Source organism: Thrips palmi, unplaced genomic scaffold, assembly GCF_012932325.1.
Source record: "Thrips palmi isolate BJ-2018 unplaced genomic scaffold, TpBJ-2018v1 HiC_scaffold_15, whole genome shotgun sequence".
Classification (NCBI taxonomy): domain Eukaryota; kingdom Metazoa; phylum Arthropoda; class Insecta; order Thysanoptera; family Thripidae; genus Thrips; species Thrips palmi.
Window position 1 is genome coordinate 12,816,500 of NW_023144624.1, and position 10,406 is coordinate 12,826,905.

Sequence of the window (10,406 nt, forward strand, 5' to 3'; positions counted from 1 at the left end):
CAGCAATTTTTTGTCGTTTCTGAGTATGTGCCGAAACAAATACCACAGAACGTGGTTAAAATTGCAAGAATGCATTCAGTCAATTAATTTAAATTGTTTCGTACAACCGTAGAAACATGAAATTTTAAATACAGGTATGCATAAGAAAACGTGTTTGACGTAAAATATTTTAAATTCGAGGTCCCCCTGAGAAATCCCCACTCTTCTATCTTGAAAATCGCGCCTCCTAGCGCCCAGAGGAAGGAGCGGAGCGGAGAGCGCAGCGCAGAGTCAGTGAAGAGGCTCACCGGAGCTCCCAGTCCTCATCTGTCGGGTTAGCTCAGTTGGCTCCGACGTCAGCACTGGTGTGCAAAGAAAGAGAGGAAGGCGGGAAGCGAGGGTTCGAATACGGCTAGCCTCTGGCTTACCGCCGACGGGTTTTTTTTTTGGAACCGAGACTCGGCCCGTCCGAAACCAGCCCGCATTTCGGTTTTCGGACACATCCGTAAAGTTGCCGATTTGGGAACATTCTGGAGCTTCGTCGGACTAGCCCGACGGACCTCTTTCGGGCTGGAACCCCGCTCGGACGGATCTCGGAGCAAATAATTTTTATAAGGGGTTTCACTTTCCAAACTTCGAGTCATACTTTTCTTGCCTCCCCCGTTGTTCCTATTTCCACAATTTTCCCTTGCGCTTTTGCTGTAATTTTCACAGTTTTTCTTGCTGTGTCGTCCAAACGAAATTCTTCCCCAATAACGCCGTGGTATAAAATCGCTTACAATCCACCTCGACAGAGGTTGACAACTCTCCTGCTCGAAATCGTCAACTCGACGCTTGAAATCAGAGAGATTGTTCTGCAAAGTACACTATCGAGTTACTGAAGAGAGTTAGTGGACAAGAGATCGAACCGCTTGTTATGACATCCCCCGCCCTCTCTTTCCCTCTTCTTCCCCCCCCCCCTCCCCGCCCCTGCTCCTTTCACATTGTCAAGGTGCGCACCAGAACAGAACTAACAGCGCGGCAAATTGAAAGCACTGTAACTTTTGCTGTCGGGCCTTGATTCCGTCTGAGCTCGGCGCGACCCGGAGCGGCTCGGCTCCGCTTCGACGGCGGAGGCTTTAGTGGTTCGCTGCCCCCTCCCCCTCTCTCTCGCCCACCCCTAACGCCCTTAGACCTAACTCCCTCACACCTGCCTTATCTCCCGCCCAGCTGAATCCTCCCCCCCCCCCTCTTCCACCGCGTGCTGTTCTCCTCGTACGAAATGACTGAGGTGTACTGGAAACTCTTGAGGAACACTACTCCTTGTAATTGGTTTGGCAGCCATGTAACTTTTGGAGCGGTCCGCCGTTTCTTGTGCTTCTCCGGAGTAGCGGATTGGAGTGGGGCCGGGGGGGGGGGGTGAGGAATGGATCGGGAGGTGCGAGTCTGTAGTGCGGGTAAGGGGAGGGGGGCTTCAAGTGCAGGACGACGGAGAGGGGAGGGGAGGGGAGGGGGAGGAAGTCTGGTGCAGCTGATAATAACGGTGCTCCACACCGGTGCAGTCTCTGCTAAGTCTCCAGCCCTCTAGCTGCAGCTGGCTGGAGAAGGCTGGAGGAGCCTACGCTGTAAAGGGCGAGTCGCTCGCACCCAGATTTCAAGCGTAAACTGATTTCGCTAGAAAACAGAGGGTAATAGGTAAGGGCCCGACTGACTTGTACGCGAGGCTGCAGCTCGGAAACATCGGGGCGTTAAACTTCACTAAAAACCGCCACTTAAATATCCACAAAGTTTACTTTTCGACCTTGTGAAGTCGCACACTTTTAATTAATATTTTTCTCTCGGAAAATCGGAACGAAAACACGGCAAGATGTTGGAGGGAAAAGCCTGCGACGATTCTATGCATGGCTGGGTGCACCTCTGAGGGGGCTTGACGTTTCCAAGTGCACTCGCCGCGCTGAGAGGCACAAGCGAGCAGCGACAGAACGTTCCGGAGAGAGAGAGAGAGAGAGAGAGAGAGAGAGAGAGAGAGAGAGAGAGAGAGAGAGAGAGAGAGAGAGAGAGAGAGAGAGAGAGAGAGCGGGATGGCGTCACAGCAGGGGAGCGAGGGAGAGAGACAGCGAGGGGATGGAGGGCGAGCGAGAGAGACCGCTCTCTCCCTGAATGGCGTCACGGCTCTTTGTTGAAGCCCACCTGAGGGCCGCTCTTGGCCGCTATCTCCCTTTACTCAGACAACGGGATGACTCTCCCGGGTTGGAATAATTCCTCCCCCCTCCCGCTCCCCGCCGGTCCCTCTCTCCCAGGTGTCGCTGCGAATGATGCCGCCGTATTCAGACGACAGAGGTCGCTGACTGCAAATAACGACCTCGAATAATCGACCTGCGGATAATGACTAGTCGGGATAATCGCCACTCGGCTGGGGAAGGGGGCAGGGCGGCACGGTGCCGGCAGGGGTCCCCGAGGTGGCCGGGTGCACAGTGGGCCAGAAGCATGGCGCAGTGGTCAAAACCCCTGGACGTGTTTTGATCTCCAGAATCGCTAAAAAGGACTCGAACCGAACTTGTGACCCCACCAATGAATTGCTCGTTCGGAGAGCGAATCCATTGGTGGGATCACAAGTTCGGTTCGAGTCTCACTGACTCTGGAGCTAAAAACTCGTCCGGGATTTTGACTCAGTGCACCGGTCTTCTGGTCCATTGTGCGGCGCGCAGCAGGGCGCGGTAGCTGTGGGTAGGGACCGATATTTATGAATTTCCGCTGAAGGCGCACTGCTCGTGGCTCAGGTGGGTGCCGGCTGCAGCCGGTCGGAGGTCCCCGGTACCCGAGGCGGGACGGCCAGCTCGCCGCCGAGGCCCCCACCGTCGTCTACCCATTATTTCCCCCGCATGAACGAAGCGTCTATCCTCGCCAGCCGCCGGCGCGGTCCAACTTGAATAATATATTTCATTCGGTGTGACTGAGCGGCGTGTTGTTGTTCTCTTGTCGCAGGCTCGAGGCTGCCACCGCTGCCGCCGGCTGGCTGGCGCTGGCTGCCGGCCGTCCCGGCCGTCCCGGGCGTTCCTCGGCGGGCGTGGCGCGTGGCGGGCGTGGCCACGCATTGATGAGCGTGGGCGGGCGTGCGCTGGCGCGGCGGTCGCGGCGGTCGCAGTCGTGAAAACTGCTGCCTCTGCCGCCGCCGCCGCCACCGCGCCTCCTCCGCTCCACTGATCCGACCGTGCAGCTGCCAAGGCCTTCCCGAACCCTCCAAGACTGACAGCGTGGCCGCCTCGCGCCGCCACCCTGACCACGCTCTCGACGCCGCCCTGACCACGCCGTCGACGTCACCGACATGAACGCCTCCGCCGGACTGGGCGCCGCGGCCGCCGTGGTGTCCGTGGGCGCGGACTACTGGGGCCCGACCAGCGCGACCGGCAACTGGAGCGGCCTGGACTGGAACAACTCGTCGGACTGGAACGGGACGGACTTCAGCTGGACGGGCATCGCCAAGGAGCGGTCCGCGCTCGCCGTCCTGCTGCTGCTGTTCTCGGTGGCCACGGTGTTCGGCAACGCGCTCGTGATCGCCGCCGTGGTGCGCGAGCGCTACCTGCACACCGCCACCAACTACTTCGTGACGTCGCTGGCCGTGGCCGACTGCCTGGTCGGCTTCGTGGTGATGCCCTTCTCGGCCGTGTACGAGGTGGTGGAGAACCAGTGGCTGTTCGGCACGGACTGGTGCGACGTGTGGCGCTCGCTGGACGTCCTGTTCTCCACGGCCTCCATCCTCAACCTGTGCGTCATCTCGCTGGACCGCTACTGGGCCATCACGGACCCCTTCACCTACCCCACCAAGATGACGCGCCGGCGCGCCATGATCCTCATCGCCGTGGTGTGGGCGGCCTCGGGCACCATCTCCTTCCCGGCCATCTTGTGGTGGCGCGCGGTGCGCTCCGAGGAGGTGCCGCCGCTCAAGTGCCCCTTCACGGACAGCCTGACGTACCTCATCTTCAGCTCCACCATCTCGTTCTACCTGCCGCTCTTCGTCATGGTGTTCACCTACTACCGCATCTACCGCGCCGCCGTCATCCAGACGCGCTCGCTCAAGCTGGGCTCCAAGCAGGTCATGATGGCGTCCGGCGAGCTGGAGCTCACGCTGCGCATCCACCGCGGCGGCACGGGCAGCAGCGGCGGCAGCAGCAACACGGAGCACCAGCAGCAGCAACAGCAGCACCACCAGCAGCGCGCCAGCCACGCGTCCGCCACGTCCACGCCCGAGGAGCCGCTCGCCAACGCCGACATGGAGGACGCCCTGCACAACGGGCTGTCGCGCCACGGCGGCGGCGGCGGCGGCAGCACCGGCCACAACAAGAACCTCGGCAAGAACTTCAGCATCAGCCGCAAGCTGGCCAAGTTCGCCAAGGAGAAGAAGGCCGCCAAGACGCTGGGCATCGTGATGGGGGTCTTCATCGTGTGCTGGCTGCCCTTCTTCGTCGTCAACCTGCTGTCCGGCTTCTGCCCGCGCTGCATCGTCAACGAGCAGCTGGTGTCCGCCATCGTCACCTGGCTGGGCTGGATCAACTCGGGCATGAACCCCGTCATCTACGCGTGCTGGAGCAGGGACTTCAGAAGGTGAGTCCTGGCTCAATCCGAATCACAATACACTGGTAAAACTAAAGCGTAACTCTATGATGATTGAGTCAAGCATAAAGTTACGCTTGAAGACGTTACGCTTGAAATGAAGCATACTCTCGAAATTCCCTCTGAGAACCCCCTGGTTCGAATCCCCTTAATGTTATTGCCAAGTCGTCGATAAATCGGCCCGAATGAGAAGCGGCGTCCCGGCGAATCCTTTCGTGGCGGAATGCGTGGGGTCCGACTTTTATCTCGAATCAGCGGAATTAATCCGAGACGATACGAAAAATGAGTGTAATAATGGGAGGAGCCCCGGTGCTACACTGTCATCGGACGGCAGTGCCATTTGTTTGGGAAGATGCTCCCCCGGCCGGGCCGGACGGGACCGGACTGGGGCTGCGAGGTTTATGGGACCGATCCGTCCGGCCCGCCTTGCTGCCTCGCTGCCGCGGCTTGCCGTGCCGTGCGGCGCCATGCCGTGCCGTGCCGTGCCATTCGGGAGAACTAAATCGGGCGCACTGCGGGGGCGCGTCGCCGTTCGACAACCAGGCAGCTCGCGCCACCGGCAAGGCCGGCAAGGCCACCGGCCTGTATCCATTGTTGGCGGCGGTCAAACATTCCGCCAACATTCCGGGGGACCGCGGCATCGCCGGCGTCGCCCCCGCCAAGTTGAGAGGCCTTCGTTAGTCCACTCCGTCCACTCGCCGGCCGTTTACCCGTTCACCGCTAGCTAATGGTCGTTCCCTCTGGACCCTCGCCGCGCCCCGCCGCGCCCCGCCGCGACCCACCTCGCCTCACCAAGTCCTTAAGGCTTTTCGGGGCGTTCCGGGGGCTTCCCTCCGCAGCCACCGCCCTGCCAGGCCCGCGGGAGTCCAGCGGGAACTCCTCCGGGGGCCTGCGCGCCCCACCCGAGGGCACACTGGGCACACCCACGCGGGACTGTTGCCCATCGGGCGGCGCTGTGGAGGCAGTCCGCCCGGCCCTAGGGCGAGTCCACCGCGGGCCCCAAACGGCATACGATCAATTGCGGTCTGGTCTCAAGTCAAGTCTGGTATCAGCGAGGCGTAGGAAGGGTGGCCTATCCCAACGGCGGCTAGGCTGCGGTGGAGTGGCTGGGCGTCGCTCTTGCCGTCCAAGTGGGTTGGCGACGGCGAAGTTTTTGTAGTTCTGGACTGGCCGTGCCTCCTCCCCGGCCCGCGAGGCTCAACTGGCCCCGGCCGCCCCAGCCCCACGTCAGCGGCTATCGTCGCCATCCTTTGACACCTGCGGCAGGTGTCCAGGTGGCCGCGAGGGCCTGGCCGTGGCCGCCGGGGCGTCCGGGCATCTGGCCGGAATGGTCCAAGTTGTGGCTTTGCATCGATCGTCTTGTCCTGCCGTGCCGTGCCGTGCCGCGCCGCGCCGTGCCGTGCCCCGCCGTGCCCCGCCGCCTTGTCGTTGTCATAACAGAAACGCAGAGTCACGGCGGCGATGGATCGTGGAGTCGTGTCGAGAAGTCGAGATTGGGGCGAGGCGGGCAGTCTCGGCGGCACGCCCGGCCCGCACGTAGCCGCACAGCGAGCTCCACGACGAGGCGCTCGTTGAAGGCGGCGGAGAACGGCTGGGTGCACCGGGACGCGCCGGGCGGCGGTGCCAACGCTGCGTGCACACTGGAAAAGTTGCGCTCGCAGCGCACAGAGGGCCAGAAAAGCGGCGGAGCCAGCCGAAATTCGAGACGCGTTTTGAGTTGCAGAGTCGCTGAATGGAACTCGAACCGAACGTGCGACCCAATGGATTCCTCCCCGAACAAGGAATTCACTGGTCGGCACACGTTCGGTATGAGTCCTGTTTAGCGACTCTGGAGCAGAAAATGCGTCTAGGATTTTGGCCGCCTCCAGCGGTCTTCTGGTCCACTGTGCGAGCCGGGACGGTCCAAAAATGATTTGTCTGCTTCTTCGCCGTCCTCCACTTCGCCCCCCTCCACTTCGCCCGGCTCAGAGGACCCGGCGGGAAGTTAGCGCGAAACACGGGAGTTATTTCCATGTTTACCGCTGAGCTCACTAGAAGCTCGTTGGCCGGCGGACCGCTGCGGCCGAGGGCTCGGCGGGCTTGGCGGGCTTGCCGTGGCCGCGCTTGCCGAGGGGCAACCGGCGGCACGGCGCGGCACTGCGGGGCACAGCGCGGCCGGGGAATTTCCGGGCCAAGTGGGCGTCGCACAGTGGGCCAGAAGACCGGTGGAGGCGGACAAAACGCTAGATGCGTTTGGAGCTCCGGAGTCGCTAAACAGGCCTCGAACCGAACGTGTGACCCCACCAATGGATTCGTCGTTCGGAGAGCAACCCATTGGTGAGGTCACACGTTCGCTTCGAGTCCCACTTAGCGACTCTGGAGCTCAAAACGCCTCCAGAGTTTTGTCCACCTCCACCGGTCTTCTGGCCCACTGTGCGACGCCGCTGCGGCCGTGGAGGGGAGTCGTTGTGTCACAGGAGTCTTTTCATTCCTCGAGTTGGCCGCGGCGAATTCATCAGCCCCTTTGGCGAGGCCGCGCGGCCGCGGCGGCTCGGCCGGAAGTAAAACAGAAAGCTCACTCCTTGCATCCGGTCGGTGCGGGGTGGCTCGGAAAATAATCAAACCTTTTAATGAACCTGATGGCGAGCGGCCGAACGGCCGAACGGACGGACGGACGGACGGACGGACCGGCCATCCGGCCCCGCGGTGGAGTGGAGCGTTCGATTCAATAGAGCAGTTTAATAGGAACTGCATCGGCAACTTCATCCGGGCGGCGGTACTAATAGGATGCTTCGTTTCATCGCGATGCAAATTAGTGGCGGAAGGTGTGGCGCTCGGTGTTGCTGTTGGGGCGGGGTGGGGCGGGGCGGGGCGGGCTGGGGCGGGGCGGGGCGAGGTGGGGTCAGTGTGTCAGTCGGCCAGTGCCAGTGCCTCATGTGCAGACCACTGATTGGATGACCGCCCTGCAAGCCTCGCTGTGCCTCACCCCCTCCCCCTTCATCCCTTGTTGTCATCCTCCCCCGCGCGGTTCATCCCTTCTCTTCCCTTTCCGTTGTTCCACTGAGATTCCAAACGCTATGAGTATAGCACGTATGGTGCAATGCAGCTGAGATATCGCACCACACGTGCAATACGACAGCCATATTGCACCTTACGTGCAATACGTCCCAAAAATGCCCTAAGCTAATGCATGGGAATAAGAAGGCATTGCACTTCATGTGCAATGCTTTTGCATTGCACCAATTGACGCTATACACATAGCGTTTGGATTCTCAGTGTCTCTCTCTCTCTCTCTCTCTCTCTCTCTCTCTCTCTCTCTCTCTCTCTCTCTCTCTCTTAGCTGGCCAGAATTATAGAGTTTTTTGAGTATATATGTAGGTAATCACTGTTAATCAGTAATCCTACACCTGTGTACTCTTCCCTCCCGCACGCAGGCGCAGCCCCTGGTTATCGACGTGCCAAATTCGTCAAAGTAATTCGCGCAGAGTAATTGGCCTCTGTCAAGGTGACGTCACTGGCCTGGCCGAGGCCGGCGGAGGCCTGCCAAGCCTTTCGCTTTTTCCACCCCTCGACCCGCCCTCGCTCACCCCGGGCCAACCCCGGGCCCGAGCCCACCACCGCTTCGGTCGTCACTTAATTAAAATCACCACACTGTTTTATTCATAAAGTAACTCCCAAGTAATTGAAAATCGTTTTACAGAAAAAGCATCAGGGGCCGCGGCGGCCGGAGGGCGGTGCCAAGTCAGCGGCTCCTCTCGATATTTTGTTGCTGTTGTTGTTTCCTATCAAGGCGAGGGCGTGCTGGGGTCGTGGAAGGGTGCTGTATCGAGGTACCCACTTTAGGCACACTGCTCATGCTCGGGCGGGCGCGAGTTCGCCGAGTGGTATTCGGCGAGTACCCACCTACACTGGGCGGTGCAGCGCAGCCGGTCGGCCGGGCCGCCTCGGTGCATCGCGTCTCGGACGACTCCCGGCCGCGGACGGGGACCGGCGGGGACGGGCGGGGACCGGGGTGGCGGCGACGTTAATAAATGATGATGGAATCATAATGCCGATGAGGGAACGGCTGTTTTGCGCGGTGATGAAGATGGATGGCACAAAAGGCCAGCGACAGGATGCATGGCGAACGCCCATAGCCCAGCCCCTCTGCAAACTCAACAGTGTACTCAGTACACTCTCTTTAGAGTGTACTCATGAGTACACTATCTTTAGCGTGTACTCATGAGTACACTCTCTTCAGCGTGTACTTACAAGTACACTCCCACGAACGTGTACTCAGCTGCATGAATTGTGCCGACTTAAGCACACTCTCGTTAGAGTGTACTCAGGTAAGCACACTTTCGTTAGAGTGTACTCAGCTAAGCACACTTTCGTTAGAGTGTACTCAGCTGAGCACACTCTCACAGGAGTGTGCTTATGAGTACACTCCAAATAGAGTGTACTGAGCACTCTGTACAGTTTGCAGAGCCGCCTACCGCGGCTGTGATGAAAACTCCAGGAAAGACACGCTTCCGTCAAAGCGCGCGACTTTGTCGGCGAGAGGCGGATCCGCGCGGCCGGAGGCGGTCCCCTGCTCCATGGTCCACACCGCCGCCAGCAACCGCCAGTTACGCGTCTCACCGCGAGGAAATCCGCTCTCGCTCTGCAAACTCAAGTGTGTGCCAGGCATGCACTTCTTGGTGCATGCCTGCAAGCACTCACTTCCTGGTGCATGCCTGGCAGGCACACACTTCCTGGTGCATGCCTGGCAGGCACACACTTCCTGGTGCATGCCTCAGGCACACACTTGCTTGTATGCATGCATACGCGACGGCAAGTGTGTGCCTGAGGCATGCACCAGGAAGTGAGTGCCTGCCAGGCATGCACCAGGAAGTGAGTGCCTGAAGGCATGCACCAGGAAGTGAGTGCCTGAAGGCATGCACTAAGAAGTGCATGCCTGGCACACACTTGAGTTTGCAGAGCGAACGCCGAGTGGCGCGAGAGTGTACGATGAGAGAGACAGAGAGAAAGATAGTGAGAGATAGCAGAAGGGTGCGGACGGAGAGCCGAAGAATGGAATTGGAGTGAGAGAGAGGGAGGTAGAGGGCTGTCGGGACGGGCAAGGCCAGGCCGTTTGTCTTTGCAGTTTCCGGGCGGCAGCCAATGCCGTCTGGCCTGCTCCCCCTAATTATCGTGTTTGTTCTCGCGGCCGCAAGTAAACATTCGATGCTTCTTTCACACCACCTCGCCCCCTTCCCCTTCCCCCTTCATTCTCTCTTCCCCCCCCCCTTTTACCGTATCCTCAGGCCAACCCTGTCCCTGAGTCGGCAACGCCGAGTTGCCAACAAAACTGCATTCCGCAGCCAGCAAACAATCTCCCGTTTGCACCTCGAGGCCGCCGGGCGGGGCTGGGCTGCCGAGCTGGCCGCGCTGCAGGCTGCCTCCGAGAGTCGCTTGCGTCGCTCTGTCCCTCTCGCACCTGCACGGGACGCCCCACGAGTGCGAGAGAGACAGAGCGACGAAAGCGACTCTCGGAAACAGTCTGCAGGCCGTGCTGATGCGCCACTCGAGATGTTCCGCCTCCCTCCTCGAACTCGCAGGCCAGTTTAAACGCTGTTGAGCTATTTCTTGCCGCTCCTTCGCGGAGAAGTCAAATGAAAAGGAAGGAAATTCAGTAATTCATCCGTGTCATTCCGTTATTCCCAACCCGACCTCACCGGCCGGCTAAAACCGTTCGGACGCAAAGCAACGCTGCGGCTTCTTGCGAGCAAAAACGGTCAGTTCAACTGTATCTAGACTGCACTTGTAATTATTCAGCCGAAAAACAAAAACAAATGAAAGGTTTAGGAAAGCGCCTAAGCGCCTGGAAGATAGGCAAC

The 10,406-nt window shown here is 59.9% G+C and overlaps 1 protein-coding gene across 1 annotated transcript; it reads left to right on the forward strand.

The window, feature by feature from the left end:
• The first annotated feature begins 3,283 nt into the window (after nt 1-3,283).
• Nucleotides 3,284-4,564, forward strand: LOC117641249 (dopamine receptor 2). The gene has a single exon (XM_034378408.1). The coding sequence runs from the start codon at nt 3,284-3,286 to the stop codon at nt 4,562-4,564; it is 1,281 nt and encodes a 426-aa protein (XP_034234299.1).
• Nucleotides 4,565-10,406: the final 5,842 nt, after the last annotated feature.